General features: G+C 37.5%; 1 protein-coding gene across 13 annotated transcripts in view; it reads left to right on the top strand.

The window, feature by feature from the left end:
* LMBR1 (limb development membrane protein 1) overlaps positions 1 to 27,433 on the top strand; it is a 147,102-nt gene that overhangs the window by 64,937 nt on the left and 54,732 nt on the right. For all 13 annotated transcript variants that reach the window (XR_005371383.1, XR_005371382.1, XM_038559822.1 and 10 more), the window contains 4 exons: positions 21,689 to 21,815; positions 22,256 to 22,324; positions 23,514 to 23,578; positions 27,245 to 27,317. Coding sequence is in view for 11 of the 13 variants with exons in the window: in XM_038559822.1 (XP_038415750.1) it covers positions 21,689 to 21,815; positions 22,256 to 22,324; positions 23,514 to 23,578; positions 27,245 to 27,317 (334 nt within the window). In the remaining 2 variants the exon portion in view is untranslated. The remainder of the gene's footprint in view (positions 1 to 21,688; positions 21,816 to 22,255; positions 22,325 to 23,513; positions 23,579 to 27,244; positions 27,318 to 27,433) is intronic.

Below are 27,433 nucleotides of genomic sequence, written 5' to 3'. Positions count from 1 at the left end.
AAACTCTTTTTTGGGGGGAGACTTGAAAACTCTCTACCCTTGGTTGGAATGAACTTTATTTGAAAGTTAATTTAATGTCTGATTTCATGTGACTAGGGAGCTGCTTATAGTTATGGCTCATATGGCACATACACACAGGTCCACAGGATGGCTGGAGTTGGGACTATTAAAATCTTCTGTTTGTCATTTAAAATTATATTTATTTGTCTATAAAATAATTTATTCAGAATGTCACAATGTTAATCTTCTGATCTTTATTAAATATTTGCCAGTATATAGCTGAAACTTGGTATATTACTTTAGCAACCCATTTATTTGGCCTGTTTGTACCAGAAATAAAAGTTGCACAGTCAGATAAATCAAAGGCAATTAGATTGTTTGATAGTTTTGACATTAGGGAATATTTTAGTTTGTGATCTATCTACTTTTCTTTAAAAGCGGTTACATTACTTAAAACTTTATTGGTTTGCACTTTCTGGTAAGCAAAGTAAGTTCTCATCTAGAAAGACAAGTTCTTACTGTTCTAGAATGATTGAATTTTAAAGCACTGAATTGTCAGAAGTATATATATAAATGTATGCTCTTTTAGAGATTGAGAATAAGATTGGGCAAAAACTGAAAAAAAGAAGGCTCTATCAACAGAAGAAAAAGTTAGAATTAAATGTCCTGAAACGACCAGTTTATAGAAAACATTTCCTGTTATCTTTTTTAGAATACAAAGATGAAATTTGAAGTTGTTTAGGATGCTAGATTGAAATACTTGTATACTTTTGTATTTTGGTTGGGATTACTTGATATTTAATGTTTCTCTTTACACATTAATTAATGAGTATTTTTATTATAAGCAGTTGATTTTTAAAAGACTTGGAAGGGGCTTAATACTTTTAAAGCTTTTTGAGTTATCAGAAAGATTTATCTGACCTCTTGATGATTTTTGTTTCCTTCTTAAATGCCCAGAATCAAATTACATTCTGATTTTTTTTAGAAGAGGTGTAATGAAGTACCTTATCTTGTAATAAGAACTTAGTGTGTTAGATAACTTAAAGATACCTGATTTACTATTATGAATAACTTTTAAGTGTTTTTGAATGTTCCTCTTCTTTTTTTCCATTAACTTGAGGCTTCATCATTTTTTACTTGGATTACTTAAACCATTGTCCTACTATTTTTTCTGCTTCCAGTTTCCTTCCTATACAAAGTAATCTTCACATTGCCTTCCAGCATTGTTTTCATAGTGATATTTTGTAATTCACTTCCATGAAATCTTTTGATAGCTTTTAACTGTCAACAAAATGAAGTCTAAAATCTGTAATACTAAATCTACAACTCTGGAAATTTGGCTTCTTTGTCTTTTAGGCCTCGCTTTTCAGGAGGCTCCCCCATTCCCCAAGCTATTTCCCACTGAGCTCCTCACCTTGCCCAGCACATTCCAGGTGCTTTCACCACCTCCTGTCTTCATGTGGTATTCTGCTTGGGAATACCACTTCTCACTTCCAGGTGGGATCTTTCTACCTCCTGGTGCTCCTTAAGTCTTTCCGGTGGGCCTCCTAGTGACTTGCTTCCTCCCCCTGCGATAGGGATTATAATTATATTGTGATTATTTGTAGGTGTGTCTTTTTCTCTTATTTACCATGATATTCCCCAATGTGTATACTTAGCCTACTGCAGACAGAGCTTTTGTACAGGAAAAATGAAGTATAAAAGCCGAGTAGGTCTTAGGTCTCATTGATTTGTTAGAGGAAGGATCTAAAAATGCATCAGTGCTTCCCTTTCTGAAGGGGACTGATTATGAGTTCTTGCATGGTTATCTTTCAGGGTATGTTATTTTTAGAACCATTTTAGAACCTCAACACAAAAGAAGAAATTAGAATTTGCATTATTTTGGTATAGCTTAGGCTTTTAGTCCAGAGCCCCCAAGTTAAATTATAATGAGGGTCTTCACAAATGAAGTGAGTCTTTACAGAATCCTTACCATCCTTAGCTTGGTTTAGAAAATCATACCTCCCCCACCCTTGTCCTGGTTCTTTAGCCAGCTTCAGGAATGAGCCCCATAGCCACCACCGTGTTTGCCTGTTGGGTGAGACTGGTAGTGCCAGGTCTTTTGCTATGTTGGAGCTTAGCCTGACTGCAGCCTGCCTGGTAGGATGTTGACCACCTGCCAGGGTGTGAGCATCTTCCTTTTCCTGGCTACACCCTTCAAGGGCCACATGTTCAGCAGTCCAGCTTTCCTTGCTGGTAGTGCTCCGTTCCCAGCTTCCTTCTTTTCCGCTGGGCCTGTCAGAGAAAGACTCCTGGGTTGGAGCACCTCAGAGGCGGGAAGAGAGCTGCTAGTGTTTAAATGTGATAGAAATTGATGAACAGTTAAACTTTGAGAATAGTGTTAATATTGTTAACCTAATATCTTATATGCCAAATTTAATTCTTACATAGGATACTAGCATCCTTTTTCCCTGCAGCCAGATATTATTGAAGATTCGTGCTTGTGTATTTTATTGTTTTTAAATTGCTTTCATATATTTCATTTGATCTGTTAAATATCTGAGAACCAAGGCAAGTTTTATTGCACATATCTTATAGATAATGTCTTGAAACCCAAGTTTTCTTGGGAAACTTCCAGGACATAGTCCTGGAAGAGCTAGTACTAGATTCTGAAGAGTGTTTTTTTCCCCCCATGTTAATATTTAATAATCAAATATTTCTCAAACCTTCTAGAGATTAGAGAAGGGTTACTACAGTGTAATTCTAAAAAGAGATCTCATACTGTTTATTTTTTCATTTAAGAAATATTTTTTGTTTCTATTTTTAAAAAAAAATCACTAAACATATATTTTTTTTCCTTAAAAGAAAGCATCTTGAGAGCTTGTGAGTGTGTATTTGGTGAGTTTGCCAGGTTTTAGTGGAGATCAAGGGAGAATGCTTATGGTTCTAGTACTCGATTGATTGATCACTCAGGTGCACCCTACAAGCCACAGTAGTAGTTTTGAGCATTATGTGTTTTCTTTTAAAAAAATTCTTAGTCATATGTTATTTAATGCTATAATGAGTGTCTAAATACCATGAATCTAAGGGGCACTGGGGTTTGAGTGCAATGTAGATACAGAACATACAACTAATAATGAGACAAATTATGATTCTGTAGACCCACCCAGTAAATCTTCACTGGGTTGTGCTGAAGGTATTTGCCTCATTAAAAATTCTATACTGCACATTAAGATGGCCCTGGAACTTCAAAATTAATGCTAACCAGAGAAAATTGAGTAATAATTGTATCTAATTTAGCTTGTTATATATCAAAAATACACAACTTGTGCCTAGAATGTTATTTATTGATAAACATTTGCAAATAACTTCTTGAAATCTTTTCTTACTTTAATATGTAGAAATAAAATATGAAGGTTATAAAAAATAAATTTTTTTTGAAGTTTGAAATGTTAGAGTTTAAAAAATACTATAAGTTATAATGCATGGAGAAATTTTGGTTTATCTATTTTATACATAAAGCTTTGTTTGGGTCTGATTATATGATATTTGATGTCAACTCATGAATTTTCTTACGTAGTTACGTTAAAGGAAATTAAATAGCATCTATCATTGATAAATAGAGCCAAGTCAAAAATTTAACCGTATAACCAAATCCCTGTATTATTAAATGCATAGATAAGTTCCAGGAAAGCAAAAAAATATCCAAAGACCAAACCTGAGCAGGCACCATAAAACCCAAATAGTGAGTAAGTGATGCCTTGGCTGTGTTGGTCAGGACGTGAGTTGGTTACAAGGTGACATAGGATATAGGCACATGGAGATGAGGAGATGGAACTAAAGCCCCCACAGAGATCATTCAGCAAAAGGGCCTCCTCATTTAAAACACTCACACCTGCCTTGCCCACCAATAGGGGAAGACTGTACTGTCAACCTTAGTTTTGGGCGGAAAACTCCCCTGAGAGTTCATCCATAGGCCTTTGTCTCCTAGGAGTTGGAGTTCATTATTTCATACTTGTTGGGAAACCCCAAGCCAAGAAATTAGCATAAAAGTTATTTTAAAGCATTATGTATCATTTTGTCATTTTAACCTAATGTATAATACTTTTAAGTAAATTTGAGTTAAAAATGGTTAATATAAATATATAATTAAAGTAGGTTTTAGAAAGTTGATTTAATATAATTTAAGATCCATAATCCATATACATTTTTGACCTGGTCTTATTTAACTATGACACGTGCTGTTTAATTGCCTTTAAATTAATTGTGTGAGAAAACTCAGGACTTAACAATAAATATTACATAAGCAAGCCTAAATAAAACATGGTTTAATTTTATCCTAGCTTTTGTACATTTTATTTTATTTTATTTTTTAAAAGATTTTATTTGAGGGAGAAAGAGCATGAATGGGGGGGGGGTAGGCAGAGGAAGAGGGAGAATCAGGCTCCCCACTGAGCAGGAGCCCTGACTTGGGGCTCCATTCCAGGACCCTGGGATCATGAGCTGATCTGAAAGCAAATGCTTAACTGCCTGAGCCACCCAGGCCCTTCACTTTTGTACATTTTAAACTTACACTCTTAGTAATTTGATACTGGTTTAGTTCTTTAAGTGTTATCATCCCTCAAAGCCAAGAATGAATAATGTAGTCTTTTTTATTTTAACGACTCTTTTCTGTGAGTTTTTACAAAGATCTAGTATTTTAATCTATATAGTTAATTTTGTGAGGTGATTAAAATGAATCTAAATTATTCTCTGTATTATTCAGTTCTAAGGCAATTTATATAAGAATATTACTCTTATCTATTATTTTTAAATATTTTATTATATTCTGATGTTTTCTATATTTCTTATCTATAATTTTTGGACTTTTTGACTAGAAGCTTATAGCTCTTAGAATCTTTTTCTATCCCCCCCCCCCCCTTTTTTTAGTCTGTAATTTCTCCATAGATTTGATCTCATCTACTTTCTATCATTAGGGATTTTTTAGCATTGTTAGACTACTGCTGACACTCTGTCTTCTAGCATAATTCATTCAGTTAATTCCTCTTGGACATTTGTTATATGCTTGGTACTGTTGCAGCTCGATGGATGGTACAGATTAAATGATTGATTGATTATTATATATTTTTCCAGTCTTCTGTGATATTCCACCATGTTGAACCAATATCCCTGATTCCTCTTTTCTCTCTACTTGTTAGTTTTGCTGGTCCTTTATCTGGAATACAGTATTAATTTACTAATTGTTAATTTGGAGACATTCTTTGGCCTTTTTCCAGATTGGGGGGTTTTATGGTCTCTGCTTGAATTGGCTCTGATTTTGTCAGCAAATATCGGGGCCCAGTCTTTTCTTTTGGCCTCTCCTCTTTACCTTTGTAAGCTGTTTTGGCCTCTTATGGCCTTCCTGTTGAGAGAAGATCTTTTCCAATCTAATGTTCAGAAATCCTTGAGATTCCAAGATGATTTCTACAAATGTACAAATCCTTGCTGAATGTGTCTGTATTGTACGATCCTTAATGTTTACTTTTCCTTTGTCATAACTAGGCTTGCCTGAAGCATACTTATGAGGCTGATGATTTTGCTTGGTTGTCCTGTGTATCTTGACTTCTGTTGTTTTTTCTTAATATTTTAATTTAAATGTAAACAATTTGATAGAAAGCCAATTAACCTGATATTATATTTTTTATATATTTTTATATATTTTTTATTTTTTTATATTTTTAAAGATTTTATTTATTTATTCATAGAGACACAGCTAGAGAGAGAGGCAGAGACACAGGCAGAGGGAGAATCAGGCACCACACAGGGAGCCCGATGCGGGACTCGATCCTGGGTCTCCAGGATCATGCTCTGGGCTGCAGGCGGCGCTAAACCGCTGCGCCACCAGGGCTGCCCTGATATTATATTTTATATGATTCCAAGTTACTTCAATATTTGTATTTGGATTATTGTGTAATTATAATTAGTGTGTACATATATTTATATCTTTTTTACTTTAATAATTTATTTTGTGTATATAATTTTCTGGTACCAGGGAGAGTTGTTTTAAGACTTGGAAATGGGCAGAGAAGATCCTGGGTGTTCTGTCAGTGGAGTCCTAGGCATTGTGTAGTGGACATTGGTGGTCATCTGATTTTGTAGGGGTGTGTACTGTACCTTTGGCCAATTTTCTGTTGACTTGGCTATTTTGCATCTCTTTAGGGTTAGAGTTAACTTGTAGGAAAGTAAGAGCAATGAAGATGATTTTGTCTAATAGAATTGATTTCTTCTCTATACAAAAGAGAGCCCAAACATTTTATTTTGTTGTCTCATAGGATACTATCCAGTTTGCATCTATTAGCAAATTGATTTTAGCATTTCCAGTTATCTAAGTATATCTGTGTTTTTCACATTCTTCTTTGACCTGGTTTTAACAAAAATTAAAACCATCTGACTGTGCTGGTAAAGGATGTGAGGAACAAAAAGGATCAGAGTACTCAGAGGGGAGCGGCAGTTAGTAAGCAAGAGTAATACTTACTGTGGGCTGACCTAGAAAATGGAGGTTCTGGTGGTAGAGAGTCCAGTAAATACAAGTGTCCACCAAGCTACAAACTACTGAGACATGTCATTCATAAGTAGATCCTCCCTATCCAGATCTACTTTCCAGATCCAGTTACTAGTTTTCCAGTCACCAGAGTCAGGAGGTGATAAAGAGAACAGGCAAGACAGAAACTCTTAAATATAAAGATGAGTAGGGATGCAGAAAATGACCTGACACTGGGGAAAGCCAACACTGTGAGAGGTACCAAACTCAATGTATTGTTCAGGATAAATAGACAAAGAGAAGATTTCAGAGAGAATTAAAAATATTTGATCAAGCATTTTAGCATTTTTTGGCAGAGGGAGTTAAGGGTGTCTTATTCTCAATATTACCAGCAATAAGAAAGTTCTGTAGTCATTCGGATGTAAAAAAAATCAAGTCCAGACAATGTGCAGGATACTTTTGCCAGACTTCAAAGAATAGGAAACTTCAGTTTCATTCAAATTTGTTTGGAGATTTGAAGATGAAACACTCACAGTTTTATGGGACTAGTATAATCTCAACACTGAAAGTAGACAAGGATAGTATGAGAAAATAGCATTCATAGGCCATTCTTATTTGTGAATACTTGTGGATCAGAAAATATTAATCCAGCCATATATACAAAAAAATCATCATCAAAGAAAATTTTGTTTTAGGTATGCAAGATTGGTGTCACATTAGGAAATCTATGGCTATAATTCGTGTTAGGGAAGTACATGAGAAAAAAAAATTAAGTGGGCACCTCTAAATAGACACAAAGCACATTCATGATTAAAAAGCAAACTAAGAACTTGAGGGAACTTTCTTAACCTAATAATGGATATCTACTCTCAGTCTGTGATGACATTGTACTTAATGGTAAAATGTTAAAAGTATTTACTTTAGACTTGGGATACCATTTTAAATCCTTTATTTCTAATAATAACACTGTAATAGAATTACTAGTAGTACAGTTAGACAAAAGGAAAAATTGAAAGGAACAAAATAATCATTATTAACAGATGATACTGTCTATTGAAAAATCCCATAGAGGGATGCCTGGGTGGCTCAGTTGTTGAGTGTCTGCCTTTGGCTCAGGGTGTGATCCCGGGGTTCCGGGATCAAGGTCCACAACAGGCTCCCTGCATGGAGCTTGCTTCTCCCTCTGCTTTTGTTTCTGTCTCTCTCTCTGTGTCTCTGATGAATAAATAAATAAAATCTTAAAAAAAAAAAAAGAAAAATCCCTTAGAATTTAAAGACAAATTATTAATTCAAATCAGAAAATTTAGCAAGAAACCTGGATGTAGGATTAATATAGAAAAAATTAATATAGATTAAAATAGAAAATTAATATAGAAAATCAATAAATAACACCAACAAAGAGAAAATCTAATTAAAAATATTTTTATAATAGCAAGATATCCCAAGGTATGTTGAAGTAAATCAGACAAATCTTTATGGAAGTAATACATGGAAATATATGGAAATAAAAAATTTCATTGAAAGATACTAAAGGAGACTTAAATAAATGGATAGGTTATTTTGTGTTTGTGACTTTCAAAATAACTTTTAAAAATAACAGTTTTCAAATGATTTTTTAGAATTGTTGCAATTCTAAGAAAAATTCCTATAGATTGTCATAAGCAGATAGTAAAATTACTTATTGGAAGTATAGAGAACCAAGAATGGCCAAAGCAATTTTGGCAGTTTTGAAGAACATAGTGATGGGATTGGAATAATAATAAAGGAGCAGAGGACTGGAATAGACATGTCTCCAAAGAAAACCTATACATGGCCAATAAGCACATGAAAGACCTCAACAGCGCTACTAGTCTTTGGGGAAATGCAAATTGAAACCACAGTAAGATACTTCTTCACATCCATTAGGATGGCTGCTAACAACAACTGCAAAAAACCCCAAAACAATAACAAGTATTGGTGTGGATGTAGAGAAATTGAGACTCTTGGGACGCCTGGGTAGCTCAGTGGTTGAGGTTGAGGATCAGGGTGTGATCCTGGAGTCCCAGGATCGAGTCCCATATTGGGCTCCTTGTATGGAGCCTGCTTCTCCTGTCTCTGCCTCTCTCTCTGCTCTCTCTGTGTCTCTCATGAATAAGTAAATTTTTAAAAATCTTTAAAAAAAATAAATAAGTGGGACTCTTGTACACTATTGGTGGGAATGTAAGATTGTGCAGATGGTAGGGAAAACAATATGGTGGTTGCTCAAAAGAATAGAATTACTATATATGATCCAGCAATTCCACTTCTGGATACATATACAAAAGAATTGAAAGCATGAACTCCACAGATATATACTTATTCATTTATAAAAGTTTTATTCAAATTCCTACTAGTTAACATACAGTGTAATGTTAGTTTCAGGTATACAATATAGTGAAACACTTTGATATACCACCTGGCACTCATCACAACAATTGTACTCCTTAATCCCCATCACCTATTTCATCCGTCCACCCACCTACCTCTCCTCTGGTAACCAATAAGCCTAGGATCCTCCTCCTCCACTGCCATCTTCCTGTCTTTCCATCACAGATATTTATATGCTCATTTTCCTGGAAGCATTAGTTATGATGCCAGAAGTGGAAACAACCCAAGTATCCACCAATGGGGAATAGATAAATGTAGTATGCATCTACAATGGAATAATATTTCACCTTAAAAAGCGAAGTTCTTTTTTAAAAAATTTTTATTGGAGTTCAATTTGGCAACATATAGCATAACACCCAGCACTCATCCCACCAAGTGCCCCCCTCAGTGCCCATCACCCAGTCACTCCAATCCCCCGCCCACCTCCTTTCCACTACCCCTTGTTCATTTCCCAGAGTTAGGTGTCTCTTATGTTTTGTCACCCTCACTGATATTTTCACTCCTTTCCCTTTATTCCCTTTCATTAATTTTTATATTCCCCAAATGAATGAGACCATATAGTGTTTGTTCTTCTCCAATTGACTTATTTCGCTCAGCATAATACCCTCCAGTTCCATCCACATCGAAACAAATGGTGGGTATTTGTCTTTTCTAATGGCTGAGTAATATTCCATTGTATACATATACCGCATCTTCTTTATCCATTCATCTTTCGATGGACACCGAGGCTCCTTCCACAGTTTGGCTGTTGTGGACATTGCTGCTATAAACATCAAAGTGCAGGTGTTCCGGCATTTCACTGCATCTGTATCTTTGGGGTAAATCCCTAGCAGTGCAATTGCTGGGTCATAGGACAGTTCTATTTTTAATTCTTTGAGGAACCTCCACACAGTTTTCCAGAGTGGCTGCACCAGTTCACATTCCCACCAACAGTGCAAGAGGGTTCCCCTTTCTCCACATCCTCTCCACCATTTGTTGTTTCCTGCCTTGTTAATTTTCCCCATTCTCACTGGGGTGAGGTGGTATCTCATTGTGGTTTTGATTTGTATTTCCCTGATGGCTAGTGATGCGGAGCATTTTCTCATGTGCTTGTTGGCCATGTCTATGTCTTCCTCTGTGAGATTTCTCTTCATGTCTTTTGCCCATTTCATGATTGGATTGTTTGTTTCTTGGGTGTTGAGTTTAATAAGTTCTTTGTAGATCTTGGATCCTAGCCCTTTATCTGATAGGTCATTTGCAAATATCTTCTCCCATTCTATAGGTTGTCTTTTAGTTTTGTTGACTGTTTCTTTTGCTGTGCAGAAGCTTTTTATCTTGACGAAATCCCAATAGTTCATTTTTGCTTTTATTTCCCTTGCCTTCATGGATGTATCTTGCAAGAAGTTGGTGTGGCCAAGTTCAAAAAGGGTGTTGCCTGTGTTCTCCTCTAGGATTTTGATGGAATCTTGTCTCACATTGACATCTTTCATCCATTTTGAGTTTATCTTTGAGTCTGGTGTAAGAGAATGGTCTAGTTTCATTCTTCTGCATGTGGATGTCCAATTTTCCCAGCAACATTTATTGAAGAGACTGTCTTTCTTCCAGTGGATAGTCTTTCCTGAAAAAGTGAAATTCTGACATGTGCTGCAACATGAATGAACTTTGAAAGCATTATGCTGAATGAAATAAGGCTGACATGATAAGATAAATACTGTGATGCCACTTATATGAGGTACCTAAAATGGCCAATTCATAAAGACAGAAAATAGGATGGTAGGTGGTAGGGGATGGGGCCAGGAGGAAGAAGGAATGGGAACTCATTATTAATGGGTGCAGAACTTCAGTTGGAGAATGTGACAACGTTCTGCGGGTGGATGGTGATGGTAATAGCAGAACAATGTGAATGAATATACTTAATGCTATACAACTGTACACTTTAAAATGGTCAAAATGATAAACTTTATATGTTTTTTACCACAATGAAAAATAAATCAATGACAAACATGGACAGGTCAAATTAGTGGTTACATTTGGCCAGGTTGATGTGGAAGTTTGGTGCAGTTGGGAGGGCCACATGGGTGCCACATTGGTTGTGATGATGTCTTTAAGTTGGGTGGTATATCCACAATATTTAATAGACATACACAGCTGAACAGTATACCGTCATTATTTAACAATACAAAGGAACAAAAGGCTATTATTTATTTCTTGCTAATGGGCTCACATTACCCAAATCGAAGCTGATATGTAAAACTAAAATGGCAATTTATTGGTTTTCAGTGGGAAACTGTAAAATACACATGTATGGACACCTACCCACCCAACGTAGCTGTTATTGGGAGCTGGAGGGAATGTAGAAATCATGGAGAGATGGCCCAACTCAGCTAATGGTGTGGGAGGACATAGCCCTAAGCTTTATGTGATATTTTGGAATTCCTAGTGCTTTTTGTGTGAATGTACCCTTTACCACATAAATGATGTGATGCTATCATCTAAATCATGTGGCAGTGCTTTCTGTTCTAGTCTACACTTTAAGATTTTGTACATTTTGCTGTAGTAATGTGATAAATAATAACACTAATCTTTATTTTGTGGTGTCTTTTTTTTTAAGATTTTATTTATTTATTCATGAGAAACACAGAGAGGAGAGAGAGAGGCAGAGACACAGGCAGAGGGAGAAGCAGGCTGCAGGGAGCAGGGAGCCGGACGTGGGACTTGATCTTAGGTCTCCAGGATCACGCCCTGGGCTGAAGGCGGTGCTAAACCACTGAGCCACCCGGGCTGCCCTGCTGTGTCTTTATTGGAGTTTATGTGTGGGTGTTTTGTGAAACAAATAGTAAGGTATTGACTTCTATTGTATTAAAAGCTTCTTATAGGACTATTTGACCTCAGCATACATTTGCTATTATGGAATTGAAAATTAATGTTCTAGTAAAAGAAACTTTTAGGTATTTTGCTTTATTTCCTTTACTTAATTAGAGGTTTGTCTTAAGCATATTTTAAGCATTTTCCCCCTCCTCCCTATTTCCATGTCAGTTTACCTTTGGTGTCTTATTTCTATCGTGTGAGGAGGTGGAAAGCACAGGCTCTGAAAGCTGACAGACCTGAATTTAAAGTGAGCACTAGCAAGCCTTGAACAGGGTGATTGTAGGGAGATGATTTAACTTTTTGGGATATGAGCTTCCTCATTTATAATACAATTTACCTTCTAATATATTGTGAAGGTTAAGTGAACACGTATAAAGCAACTGATAGGAGCTTGGCAAATGTCAGTTTGCATCTCTTCTTTTCTGTGAAATTGATAATTAAAGATTATTGGAAAAGAAGGAAAGGTCCTTACTGGCTGACCATTAAGTTATTTTCATCTGATGTAGTATACTGAGAAATCTTTTTTTCCCCAAAATTGGATTTATATTTTAAAATTTCAATACAAAGTCCTTGAAGTCTTTTTTATGGTTCAGTCTTTTATTTACTTACTTCATTTACTTGCTGTATTTATTTACTTGCCATCTGAGGATTTTTATTTGTCTAACATCATGAGAAGTTTCTCATAAGTTTGGATATAGTGAACATCTTAGTTAAATGAACTGACGATAGTGTTTTTATTTTAACTTATCCTAAAATACATTCTTTTTGTCAAATTTTAATACCTTGGACATCTTATAGTTTTGATTTTTCCATCTTATATAGGCTACATTAAATGCAGAAAATGTTAATATTAAAAAATATTTCACTATTGCTTAACAAAGCTTTCTGTAAAGCTTTTTTGACTGGGGACCAATTTTTTTTTTTTTTTTTTGTCCAAACTCTTAATGATTACTTTGGGAGTAAAGCGGGGAACTGTTTGACACTCTACTGATGCTTATTTGTAGCTTTTTCATGATTTAAAATAATTAATACCTGCCCTTATTTTCTATTCTTTATTAGTGTTTCTATCGATCTTCCCCAGATGACTGTGTGTATGTTTGGCGCAGTCTTGATGGCTTGCTGAGCAAACCTTAGCTCAGTGTTACTAAGAGACTCTTTTTGTTAAATGAACAGTGGCTTGATATTTATTTTAAATGTTCTGTAAATGTAGAAATTTTTCCCAGGCTTTCCTGATGGGTGGAGCCATACTATATAACATGGTGTTTACATACCTTCTGAGAGGTCAGGATGTCCAGGCAAAATCTTGTTTAAATGTTCATCACCACAGAAACATGTTAGCTTATTGTTAGAGCTTTTGTATATACATTGTAATTGTCACTTTATTGATCTTTAGCACAAAGCAATTTAGTGTGTAATTGACCAGCAGGAAAAGTTCAAAAAACAATAACTATTTTAATGTTTTAGACTTTTAGCCATTCAGTGCTCATTTAAATCTAAAAAGAAATCTGTCTACATGTATTTAGTCTTTACTAGCTTACTTAATTTATAATGTTACAATATGATGGTTATAATTTCCAAAATAATATTGATATGATACTAATGTAATTATATAGCTTGCTTTTCTTAAAAATAATATAGTGTTTCATTAGCAGAAAGAAAGTACTTAGTTTCGATGCTGTTTTTAACTAGTACATTGAGTGTACATTGATGCTGCTTTTTTTTTCATTGATGATGCTTTTAACTAGTATATTGAACTATGATTTTAATAAAAAGGGTGGAATTTCATTAAAGTAACTTAGATTTATGGTTTTTAGGAAGCATTAAGATAAGTATTCATACTGGGGGTAAAAATATTACAAAGTTCCTGAAATCTTAGTAATATATGACATAGTATAAGCATTCAAAAGTACTTGAAAGAAGTACAACTGTTGATAAGTTCAAGTTCTCATAGTTTGTGATCTTATATTCAGGAGACCTTCCTTCTGAGATGAACAATGGAAACCTTTTTCCTCTCTGACAATATTTTGCCACTTTGTTATTTGCAGGGTATTTCAGTAAGTTATTCCGACATCTGGCACATCTTTTAGCTCAGCATATGCAAGAATAGAGTTGATAGGAACCTTTCCCCTTGGGGCTTCCAAGCTCCCGATTCTGACTCTTAATGGAAAAATGAGCAGTAGGCATATTTTTTGCTTATATGCTGTCCTGCTGGTGATTAATGGTAGTGATAAAAGCTCTCTCAATGCTTTCATTACTTTGCAGACAGAATCACACGCAAAAGTTTAAAAATCTCACATGTTACATGCAACAAACCTTGTGCTTTTTAGGCTTTGTGATACTTTTATGATCTCAAGAAAGGTAGTGACCATAGTTTATGTATTTTGGCACTTGTAGGAGCCAGTCAATTCTGCATTAACAGATGAAGTCTCTGATTATTTATAGCCCCGTTACCCCCTCTTCTTTCTGTCCTAAAGTTGTTAAGGATAAAAAAAGCTGCTACATTGCACTTAATGAAAACATTTGTTTCTCAATTGGTGTTGCTAAAGCTCATAAATGTGACACTTCACTGATTTCAAGTTGGGCTGATTTTTGTCTTGTTTAATCAGGAAAAGAGAATGAATACAATTAAAAGGAAAACGTGAAGTGTCCTGGCCTCCTAGTGGACTGAGTCAGAATAACGGTTATTTCTTCCTACAGTAGTTATCCTCAGTGTTTCGTAAACAAGCATAATCCTATCCAATGATTTCTATGACTTGCTCTGTGGCAGCCTTTTCTGTAAGTGTAATGTTGTAAACTCAGTCTTTTGTACTTGATTGATGAAAAAATGGGCAGCTTTCTTTTTTTGAGTTATTTCAAAAGAAATACTGATAGTAAATTTTGAACTGTTGATATGATTTGACTACAGAGGTCCTTTTTGTTAAATGATTCTTATTTGATTGCTTAAGCATATGAGTATCTTTTCTAGACATTTATTCATGATATTATTCACTATAATATAAAAGCATCTTAGAATTACATACCTTCTTCCTTCTTTTTTCTGTTTTCTTTATAGAAAAGCTGTTTCACATAATTTTTTTTAAAACACAGATTTATTTGAGGACTTAGTTTGTCAGTATATGGGAATGAGTGTGTGGGTCTTGAACCTTAGTATTATTGTCAGGTCATACGTAGGCTTCATTTAAAAAAAATTTTTTTTTTTAATAAGAGGATATAATTTTTCTTAATGTAAACAAAAGGGCAGTTTTTGAGTTTTGTAGTAGATTTCCTCTTTTTGACATGAATGCTAATGAAAACATTAAGTAGAGCAATAGCATGTTAAATGAGGTTACTTTATTATTATTATTTTTAAAATTTTTATTTATTTAATCATGAGAGACACAGAGAGAGAGACAGAGGCACAGGCAGAAAGTATGACGTGGGACTCGATCCTGGGCCTCCAGGATCATGCTCTGGGCTGAAGGCGGTGCTAAACCGCTTAGCCACCTGGGCTGCCCAAATGAGGTTACTATAACCAAGCTGTTTTCAAATAATTTTATATCAAAGTTAAATTTTAAAAAATAACCATAAAGTACTTGAGAGTACAGAGAGTACTTATAGATTTTGTTAGCAACAGGCTGTTAATACTCTGCTCTGACCAGTATGGTAACCACTAGTCATGTGTGGTTATATAAATTTAAAAGAACTAAAATTACATAAAATTACAGTTCTTCATTCATAGTAATAACATTCTAAGTGCTACATAAACACATGTGTCTTGTTGCTATCTTATTGGATAACAAAAATAGAACATTTCCATCATCACAGAAGAGTCTATTGGGCTGCAACTTCTGTAGGTTATTAAATCATAAATACCTTGTTTCATCTATATTTATTTCATCTGTAATTATTTGGTACACTATCTGAATAGCAGAAGAAAGAGTAAGACTCAACTTTAAGGATATACATGTGTAGTACCTCATTTACCTAGAAGTGGTGCTAATGAGATTTGATACTTATTTGTTGTTGCACTAATGCACCTGTTACCTTGTTGCTGGCTTAGCAAGTTCTGACCAAGAGTGACATGATCAGAGTTGTTTTGTGAAGATTGCATTCCCACTGCAATGCAACAGGCTGGGCAGAGAGAGACAAGATTTGAATATTGGACTACTAGCTAGGAAAATAGAGAGCTGTCCAGGTGAGATGGATGTGGTGGCAGAAGGAGAAGTGGGATGGATTTAGTTATAATGACACAGAAGAATCAGAAGGGCTTGGTGTTTGAATCAGTCAGGGTCCAAGGCGTGTTGTGTGTGTGTGTGTGTGTGTGTGTGTGTGTGTGTGTGTGTGTTGAAGGGAGATGATAAGGATGTTTGCAGCATCTGGAAAAAACAACACAGTGGGTAATGGTGTCATGTTTTGGGGTATGTAGCACTGAAGGAGTAGGTTTAGGGGATAAAGTGATGAGTTTGGCTTTAGAATTAACTTTAAGTACTTGAGGGGAGGTGGCAGCTAAGATGTATGGATCTTGGTCCCAGTGGTGAGATTTGTACTAAAAATATAAACTTCAGAGTCATTGGTTGCATGAGGAGGCAAGATCACCTAGGGGAAGAACAGAGCAGTCTGTCTGGTGTCTTCAGCAGTTGAACTGCCTTCATCAGAATTGACTGAGGTGTCTTTGGGCTGGTTCTCAGGGATTGGCAAGCCCCTTGGTAATGCTGACATATGCCAAAGTTTGAGAAGCACCGATCTGGCATGTGAAAGGATGAACATCTATGCCTGAGCCCTGGGAGAAAAAGGATCTGAGGCATTTTCCTTTGTATAAAGAATGAAAGAAATAAGAACAGAGACCGAAAAACCAGAGGTAGAGGAAGGAAGCTGACAGGCTTCCCAGTTATGTCCTACTAAGGAAGAGGTAAGGGCAGCTGCAATTTGTAAGAAAGTAGGAGATGAAATTAGGTTCAAGGAGACATTTAAAAGATCATTGAGGAAATTGTTAGTCAACCAGAGATCAGCATGAGTATTGCCTGATAACAGCAAAGGCCCGGTTTGGAATATAGAGCACATGTTTCTTGAGATTTTGTAAGTTTCTTTCATAGGACTGAGAATTTAAGGAATGAGCCATCAATGGAATTAAGCTAGTCTGGTGGAAATCAAAGGGACCAGGAATAGTAGAATCTTACTGGTATTGAATTGTCTTTAAAATACCCAGTTCAAGGATCCCTGGGTGGTGCAGCGGTTTGGCGCCTGCCTTTGGCCCAGGGCGTGATCCTGGAGACCCGGGATCGAATCCCACATCGGGCTCCCAGTGCATGGAGCCTGCTTCTCCCTCTGCCTGTGTCTCTGCCTCTCTCTCTCTCTCTCTCTCTGTGTGACTATCATAAATAAATAAAAATTAAAAAAAAATAAAATACCCAGTTCAACATCGGGTTTAGGCAAGTGAAAATGAGACTGACTGGAGGAGTTGGGTGGTTTGAGGAAGTTCTAATGATGAAGACAGTGCTAGGTTAGAGGGCTGGAGGTATTGGAGAGATATTCAGGGCAGTCTCACTGTCTGAGATGAGGGCATCAGGCTGGTACATAAGTGGGGCTGTGGTGGAATGGAGGTTAAGTTCGTTCAGAGTGTACATGGTAATCATCATGGCAGGGAATGTCATAAGAGATGCTGGTGAACCTGGTATTCACATCATCAAGAAACACAGGATTATTTCTTATAGGTTTATGGCTGGTGAGTGACAGAGATGGGAGACAAGAAGGAGAGAAGCTGGCATTAGAAGGTGATATAAATTTAATTCGGAAACACAAATGATAAGTGAACTCCAAAGTCTTGGAGATTTTAAAGACAAAGGCAGTAGTAATTTGGGCCATTACCATTAATGCTTATATTGTGCTTACTAAGCACCCAGTTTAGTACTAAGCATGTTACTTACATTAATTCATTTGATCCTTATAATGACTCCATATGGTAGGGATGTTATTAATAAACCCATTTTACAAAGAAATAAACTGACAGAGAAATTTAGAAATTTGCCCAATGTTCCATAGTTGGTCAGTGATGGGACCAGACTTTGAACCCAAGCAGTCTGCTCCTGGAGTTGGGGTCCTGAATTAGCTCCCTATACTGTCTCATAAACTGAACTTGGATATTTTAAGTTATTTTTCTGGGTGCCAATCTCTTGAAAGTTAATTCTTTTAACAAAATTAAAAATTAAAACAAGGGGGCAACCCCGATGGCGCAGTGGTATAGCACCGCCTGCAGCCCAGGGCGTGATCCTGGAGACCCTGGATCAAGTCCCACGTCAGGCTCTCTGCATGGAGCCTGCTTCTCCCTTTGCCTGTGTCTCTGCCTCTCGTTCTCTCTCTGTGTCTCTATGAATAAATAAATAAAATCTTTAAAAAGAAATTAAAACATTAATTCTCGTATTACTTACATTTCAGATTTCACTATGAAATTTGGAAAATACACAAAAGCACAAAGTATACAAGAAAAATAGCTCCTTGTAACCATAGTCTTTTTACCTGGCCTTGTAGGGCTTGCTGTTACACGAACACAGTAACACCCCTCCTCTCTGGGAGAAAGGGCTATGACCAAGCTCCCCTGCAGCTTAGCCTCTGACAAGCATCCTTGGGGGACCCTCACTTCTCTCACCTGCCTACTGCTTGGCTAGGAGCATAAACTGCTGGATCTTGGGAGTCTTCTCATTGCCCTTAACCCAGCCTTGTGGGCCCTTACTGTTCTTCTCTAGAAAGTCATGTTAGCTGCCCACTCTTGTCACTCACAGCTGCCAGAACTGTGGAGGGTCTGAGAGTTTACTATACTTGTGAGCTGACAGTCTGCTAGATTTCTGTGTGGTGCTTGTAGACATGAGACTCCTGGATTAGACTCAAGGGACTTCATTACTCAGAACAAGGCAAGCCATGAGCTTCCTGTTTTCCAGCACAATCCCTCCCCACCCCCCACAGCCTCCTGGGGGCAGTGTGGCTCAGGTGGAGGTTGCTTCTATAGTGAGCTCAGGTCATAGCTGAGGAATCTCAAACTTAGGGGAAACCCATAAATGTGCTGCAAGCAAACCTGCTTGCCCTTTGTTCTGCAGACCTACTTCTGCTTCAGAAAGACACCTGCCTCTGTTTTCCAAGGCTGTTTGCTATCCAGACATCCTTAAAAAGATAGTCCAGGGGCACTTGGGTGTCTCAGTTGGTTAAACATCTAACTCTTGATTTTGGCTTAGGTTTTGATCACAGAATCATGGGATTGACCCCCATGTTGGGCTCCATACTCAGTGGTTAGTCTGCTTGGGATTCTCTCTCTCCCTTTCCCTCTTCCCTTCCCCACTGCATGTGCATGTGCTCTTTCTCTCCCCAAAATAAATAAATAAATCTTAAAAAAATAGACTGTCCAGAACAAGGGCTGTCCCTGCCTCTCTTTGTGAGATGCACAAAAATGGGAAAGACCCATGGAGCATTGGCTTCCACTGCAGAATAACATATTTGAAGAAAAATACATTTAACTACCAAGAAATAGTTTTATTAGAGTATTGGAGGTAGTGTGTAAATCTTATTGTGGATTGATTCCCTAACATTTACTACCATAGTAATGGTTATATATTGCACTTCCTATTACATTGTTACAATTGTTTAATAATTATCACACATATTATTAAAACATTTTCTTGGACAGTGGGCCTCAGATGGTTCCAAGGATCACTACTGGTTAGCTCATATATTAGAACACTTTATTATTTTTTTTAAAATTTATTTATTCATGATAGTCACACGGAGAGAGAGAGAGAGGCAGAGACACAGGCAGAGGGAGAAGCAGGCTCCAAGCACCGGGAGCCCGAAGTGGGATTCGATCCCGGGTCTCCAGGATCGCGCCCTGGGCCAAAGGCAGGCGCCAAACCGCTGCGCCACCCAGGGATCCCTATATTAGAACACTTTAAACAGTGTTTAGTGCATATGTCATAACACTTAAGGCATAGGTGTTAGGTGTTTTGGGAACCCTAATACTCCTAAGTATTTGGAGGCAGGCAGGATTTTGGCTTCGGTCAGAGACAGAAAGAGACAAGCTGAAAGGGTATAGTACGTACAAATCAGAGCAGCTATTCTTTTTATCCGTTATAAACTTTCCATATAATATTTCATGTGTAGTACTTAGAAAAAAAGACCATTGCTCAAAAAGAGAGAAGGAAGGAAAAAGAAATACCATTTAAAGGTGACAGCCCCGGGTGTCTGGCTGGCTCACTTGGTAGAGTATAAGATTCTTCATCTCAGGGTTGTAAGTTCAAGCCCCATACTGGGCGTGGAGCCTACTTAAAAGAAAAGAAAGGTGGTGGTCATGTTTTGATATCCTAAGTGGTTTGAAAGTTGTGAAGTGCAGGTTTGGAGAGTTCTTCAGGAAAGTTGGAGGGTGTTTTTTAGTAGTATGTTTGGGGACTATTCATATTTCATCTCATTCGAGTCATAATTACTGTTAGCTCTGATGTGTTAAAATTCAAGCGTCATTCACTCTGGTCCACCAGCCTCCCTTGCTGTGCAAACACTTAAGCTGTGCTGACTGCACGTTTGAGGACATCTTTGGACCTGCCCTGTTGTAACACTGGACAAGTAAGAAGAGCAGGCCTCTCCAACTTGGTGTCATGGCAGGGGGGTGGTGGTGCTGGGGTGTTCCCTGTCCTCTCCATCTGAGGACTGCATTCTGTGATTGAATCAGGAATTAACAAATAATGTTAGGGCAAAATTGAAATAAGCATATGGTTTAGGTCTTTATCACTATTTTTAATGGGGAAGGAAAGATTACATGAGACATTTCTTGAGAGGCATGGATTTGCTTCTAATTTTCTTTGTTGTATTAGATGTACATTAGTGCATTACAGTATAAAACATCAATGTGAGTCTTTGAATTTAGGTACAGATTCAATCATTTGGTGGTTTTTTAAGAACATGAGAAAGTTGTTTTTTGTTCGTTTGCCTTGTCCATTAGATTTCAAGTTTAGAAGTCTGGCCTCTGGTTTGGCCCTGAGGTCTGAATTTGTTTTATATTTAAAACAAAATTGTGCATAAAGATGGTTTATTATATTCTAGGCACATGAAGCAATCATGGTTTTATCTAGTGTGAAGAAAGAAGTGGTACATAATTGATAGCCGGCACTGCGCCTGTCCTTGGTTTCTGCTGTGGGCATCGCAGGGGGGTGGCCCCTGTCATGATTTGTGCAGCAGGGGGCGCTGGTGGCTGCAGGAGCAGTGGGACACAGTGGGACGCTGGTGGCCACGGTGGGGGGAGGGGCAGTATGCTGGCAGCTGTGGGAGCTGGGGGTGCTGTTGAGAGCTGGAGAGGGAGCACTGGCAGCTGTGGGGGTGGGAGGGTGGGGGTTCTGCTGGCAGCGGCAGGGCCAGGGGACACTGACTGCTGTGGGAGCAGTGGAGGAGCAGTGGAGGAGCAGTGGAGGGCTGCTGAGAGCAAAGGAGGGAGCGCTGGCTGCTGCACTGACAGCTGCAGGGGGGTTCCACTGGTGGCTGCAGGGGTGGGGGGCATAAGGGGCGCTGGCAACTGTGCTGGTGGCTGCAGGAGTGACACTGGCGGCTGGCACTCTGGGAGCCTGGCTGTGTGCATTCCCGGGATCTGGCTCTCATGACTGCTTGGCCTAGGGCCTTAGTCAGCCTCGACCCCCTTGCTTAGAACCAGAGACAAAAATTCATCACCTTGTGTTTTAAAACACAGTCCTGAAATAGGTTTTTATGACACATTTTTTTGGTTATTTCTTCAAAGCTTAATGGTATTCTACATGATTTTGTAAAACAAAGTCAGTCTAAACATGACACTGTAAAGCTAGTGTTTTTTGTCTTGCTAATACATATAAATTTCCTCTCTTTTCAAATAATTTTTATGCTTTCATCTGGATGGAAACCTAATTATCCATGAGGTGAAATAAAAGACTACAGTTCTGTTTCCATTATCTTTTTCAGGGAATCCGAGCTCGAATTTTAGAAACTGTGGTCATGCTTGTCCTTCTCGCACTCCTTATTCTCGGGATAGTGTGGGTAGCCTCTGCACTCATTGACAATGACGCTGCAAGCATGGAGTCTTTGTATGGTAAGCTGGTGTCTCGGGGACACTGAACTGGGGGTGTAATTACACATTCACTTTCCTGAACGTTTGAATAATTCTTTGTGTCCTTTAGTCCTTGTTGTTAATTTACAGAGCTAACAAATCTTCAGACATGTATAAGAAGAAAAATGAGTGTTCATGTGTTTGCTATATTCAGAACAAGCAAGCAGCTTTTAAGATTTTTGTTAATTGGTTTCTGTTCTTAAAAATTCCATGGAGACTTTTTTTCTCTCTCTCCAAACAGGTTTTGCAAAAGGGTTATTTCCTTTTCTTCTATTTTAGATCTTTTTGTACAATTTAGAAATTATATGGTTTAGTAGACCCAGACAATTATGATGTTTATCATACATTAGTTTATAGTCAACTTATATCTTAATGTACAATATTTTGGATTTACTAACCTATATTTATAAATTTCTTTATAGATCTCTGGGAGTTCTACCTACCCTATTTATATTCCTGTATATCTCTGATGGGATGTTTGTTACTTCTCTGTAAGTATTTTTCTGGCTCAACATTGATGGGAAAGTGGAGTTCTTTGTTCTAGAAAGTAATAGTGTGATTTCCTGATGAGATTACTTAATAGCTTGGAGACGTTTCTGAAGTCCCTTAACTTTTTTTATGTTAAGATAAATTTTTTGATAAGCTGGAACCATGAAATAAAACACGTGTGTTTTTCTTTAAGGAAAGCCTCTCTTGTAAAGAGAGACACACATGTGCATGCACATGCACACGCACACACAGGCCCACAACCACTGCAGCATTAAATTCTACTTTTGAGGATTCTTAACAGTTGGTTAAACATTACCTTCAGCTTCGATGATGATCTCAGGGTCCTGAGATGGAGCCCCGCATTGGGCTCCCTGCTCAGTAGGGAATGTGCTTCTCCCCCCTCTCTCTCTGCCCGTCTCCCCATTCATGGGCACACACTATCTCCAAATAAATAAATAAAATCTTTAAAAAAATTTTTTTTTAAAAAAGATTCTACTTTTGAATGGTAACATAGAATTCTGGTGGTGAATTTGTGGCCTTTATTTAAAATTTGTTCAGTTTTACTTGAGGCATTACAACATATCTCAGGGATATCTATCTATCTATCTATCTATCTATCTATCTATCTATCTATCTTTAAGGATTTTATTTATTTATTCATGAGAGACAGAGAGAGAGAAAGAGAGGGAGAGGCAGAGACACAGGCAGAGAGAGAAGCAGGCTCCATGCAGGGAGCCCGATGTGGGACTTGATCCTGGGACTCCAGGACCATGCCCTGGGCCAAAGGCAGGCACTAAACTGCTGAGCCATCCAGGGATCTCCTTCTCAGGGATATTTATAAGTAGATAAATGTAGTTAAAAGGAATTAAGATAATAGTTGCCTGGTTCTTAATTCCATTAGCACTTGAAATTTAATCTGCTCTTTAGTTGGTTTTAATTTAAGTGAAAATATTTATTATTCAGCTGCTAGAGTATTGCATGTCCTAAGCCTTCTTCAATCTTGAGGTATCTTTTATCCTCCACATGCTACTCCCTCTAGCTTCTTTATTGATGAGTTGAAAAGTCCTTTGACAAAAAACTGAGAGAATCTAAATTTGAGACAAAAGTTTTCTTAAAATGATAATCTTTGAGTCTGTTCTATATTTTTGGACTAGCAATTTATCAGCCTCCTCTCTGTGATCTCTCCTGTAGTATGTACCCCTGTGGGCCTTTCCCGCATGTTCACAGTGATGGGTCAGTTGCTGGTGAAGCCAACAGTAAGTGTGTCATCTTGTTAAATAAATGTGTTTACATTTGAAGATCTTTTAAGTTGGGAATTAGCAATCAAAAACATGAGAATATTTCTGTGGGCTTGTGACTTTGTTGTTGCTTTTATCTTAATCTTTTTCATCTTTGGAAACCAAATGTTTTTCTTTTAGAATATTAATTATAGACACTCAGGTAGAAATTCCTCTAGCATATTTTAAGACAAAATTTACAAATACTTAGATATTTTAGGTGTTTGTTATCTTGTATCAGTAGTGACTCTGTTATGTTTCAGAATTTACCAAATTTATGACTTATGAAGCAGTTATGTCTTACGTTATATTTTGATTATACTTTTCACTTTAATCTCAGAATTACTATATATTCACTTTTTTTTTTAAAGACTTTATTCATGAGAGACACACAGAGATAGAGAGACAGAGACCAGGCAGAGGGAGAAGTAGGCTCCATGTAGGGAGCCCAACATGGGACTCGATCCTGGGTTTCCAGGATCACATCCTGGGCTGAAGGCGGCGCTAAACCGTGAGCCACCCAGGCTGCCCTATATTCACTTTTAAATGATTTTCTTTCTTTCTTTTTTTTTTTTTTTTTTAAAGATTTTATTCATTTATTCCTGAGAGATACAGAGGGAGAGAGAGAGAGAGAGAGAGGCAGGCACAGACACAGGCAGAGGGAGAAGCAGCCTCCACGCAGGGAGCCTGATATGGGACCGATCCCGGGTCGCCAGGATCATGCCCTGGGCCAAAGGTGGTGCTAGACCACTGAGCCACCGAGGCTGCCCTTTAAATGATTTTCAATTGGTAGTAATTCTAATGATTTGTCCCTAATTTGTTTGGTTTCTAGCTATTTTGCCAAATATTATCACATGAGAATAATTCTTAGCTGCATTAAAGGAACTTGCCATTTAAATTATTTTCATGGATCCTCATTGCCTGCAAACTCAGTTCTGCATGACTCACAACCTTTCCCTAGTCCACTGACCTCTGGCCTCTGCATCTGCGTCCTTGACTCTCATTCCACACTCAGCAGCTAATGGGCTGTCTGCTTTCACTTTCTAGATGTGTCTGGGGCTTTCTCCCCTCAATGCCCCCAGCCTGCTCCAGTCCCCCTGACAGCCTCCTCATGGCTTGGTTCTCATGTCAGCTGTGCTCACTGCCTATCTTTGAATTTTGCCTCACCTTTTCTTTAAGTTGTAATAATCAAGCTCCTTTCTCACATTCTCCTTTGCTTGAATTTCACTAGTAGTACCTATTAAATTGTTTTTAGTTATATGTTTGTCTTTCCTATCGGGGTAATTAGTCAAGGAACAATTTGGGGAAATATTGTAGTAGATATTCTTTTAGTAATGCTTGCTTAATTTTGAAACATTTAAAAAATAAAGGACAAATCTCATCATATCTTTTAAAAAATAAAATTGGATTATTTAACTTGCTACCTAATGTATATACACTGAAATAAAACATGCTATCAAATCTTGAAATTCACTTCCATCTTGGAGAAGTTTTATAACACTGCATTCTTAATTTCTTCCTGATTCTCTGGGGGAGCTTTTTTGGGAGACTCTTTTCTCTGTTTCCATTTCCTGGCCCCCCAAAATAGGCAAATGTTCAAAGTTCTGTCCTTGGTCTACAGTTACTCTGGTCTAGTCTCCTGACCACCTCTGCCACTTTCACGGCACTTCGAAATGTGTAACTCGAGGGAGCAGAAGACACTGGAAACAAACTATACTCTGTTGTCAGTGCTGTACCTGCAGACCCCGTGGAGCTGAAAGCTCAGCCTATAGAAAACAAAACCACTGACTTAGTGACCTTCCCAAGGCTGAGCTTTTTCCCAAACTTGTCTCTTATTAACATTATTCTCAAAACTTTAATTATCTTCACCTCTTTTCTTGTTCCTAACACCCAGTATTTTTTTTTTAAAAGATTTTATTTATTTATTCATGATAGAGAGAGAGGCAGAGACACAGGCAGAGGGAGAAGCAGGCTCCATGCAAGGAGCCTGACTTGGGACTTGATCCTGGGTCTCCAGGATCATACCCTGGGCTGAAGGCAGTGCCAAACCGCTGGACCATCGGGGCTGCCCCCCCAACACCTAGTATTAATGGTATTCAGTCAGTCTAGGCTCTATGCTTGTGATAAGTACTATATTTTACACACGTTTAATTTAATCCTGTTAACAAACCTATGAGTTAGGCGGTAGTCTTATTTTATGGCTGAATTATCTGCATTTCGGGGAGATTAAGTTGCTCATACAAGATTACAGGTCAGTGAAGATGGGGCCGAATTTGAACCCAGAAGCTGATTTCAAACCCTGGGCTCTGGCCCATTGTTCTGCTCTGCCATAAGCTCCAGGGTACTCAAACCACCTTATTGCTGAATGTACTTTGTACCTTTTCACCTGTGTTTTGCTTATAGTTTCTTCTGACCCAAATGCCTTTCCCCTTTTCACTAAATTAAGCTATAAGCTAACAGGCTACTATTAACAAAAACACTTGCCAAAACTTTTTCTTCCTACCTAGAAGTTGGGAATCTTTCTTCCTCTGAACTTTCGTAAAATTTTATTTTTGCTTCAGTCATGAGTTATTTTAATCTTAAAATTATTTTTTTGGGTTCATTCTGTCTCCTGGACACTAGAATATGAGCTGAGTCCAAGGACTGTGTTTGACTCATATTTAGGTCCCCATCAGCTCAGAGTGGCTAAGAATGTAGGCTTCACAAGGCAGATAACTTTTCTTTGCCAAACCCTTGTAAGAAGCATGTTATAAGATGGGGATGATAGCAGTCTGTTTTTCATTGGATTGTTGTAGAATCAAAGGGATGAGGCACATAGCATTTAACACAAAATCTGTGTGCCACTCAATGTCACTTACATGGAGACAGACCCATGGTAGTGAATGGAAAGTTTGCATTGTAAGGGGAAATCTTTTTGTATGGGCTAGATCTTAAAAAAGTAAAAACTGAATTGTGATCCAAACAGTAGAAAGTGGTGAGAATATTGATGGGAAGGAAAGTTGGTATCATGGCCCCTGTGTGCCTTAGGCTCAGAGCCTGGTGATTGATTAGTGGTTCTTGTTTGTTACTAGTGTTGTATGGCATGGTAGTGAGTGGGTATACACAAGTATATTTCTCTAGGGTTTTGTCTACAAAATGAATTTATAACACCAGTATTCATAATTTGCAGAAAATTTTTAGTATGTATGGATGATGTAAGTGGAAAGTATTGCATTGTAGTTATTGAGTTTATTGTTCTCTTGTGTTAAGTATTATATAGGTAAATACAAATGAGAAGCCAATGTTGAACAGAGTGATCTATTCCTTCTTGCTCTAAAATATTGGCTTGGGTGTAAGAGATATTATTATATTTAGCCTTTTGATGTTGAGAATTCAGACATTTATTTGTCATTGAGAGAGCTGCAGTGTTCTTTAATCCTTAAATTTAAATATATGTGGATTTTCTAATAGGCAACTTTTGATGTGTTTAGTTATATGCTAAAATAATTTTCCTTAACTTACAAATAGAATAGTTTGAGTATTTTTATTTTAAATTTGTAATAATTTTGAGTGATTATCTAAATCATAGGCCAAATAGCCTAAGTATTCTCGTAAGCACTAGTTTTGTAATGTTGCATTAGTCAATGGTTTGATCTTTGAATTTAGATTCTTGAAGACCTGGATGAGCAAATTTATATTATTACCCTAGAGGAGGAAGCCCTCCAGAGACGACTAAATGGTACGTATGTATTCCATAGTTAAAGCTCAATAAAAATTATTCAATTACAAAAAAGACAGCTAATTGAGGGGGAAAATTACAAGCCTCTTAGGACATTGTGCCAAGGCGCCAGGTCA

The sequence above is a fragment of the Canis lupus genome, chromosome 16, assembly GCF_011100685.1.
Source record: "Canis lupus familiaris isolate Mischka breed German Shepherd chromosome 16, alternate assembly UU_Cfam_GSD_1.0, whole genome shotgun sequence".
Lineage (NCBI taxonomy): Eukaryota > Metazoa > Chordata > Mammalia > Carnivora > Canidae > Canis > Canis lupus.
Note: the sequence above shows the minus strand (reverse complement) of the source record. Positions and strands in the feature narration are given on the sequence as shown.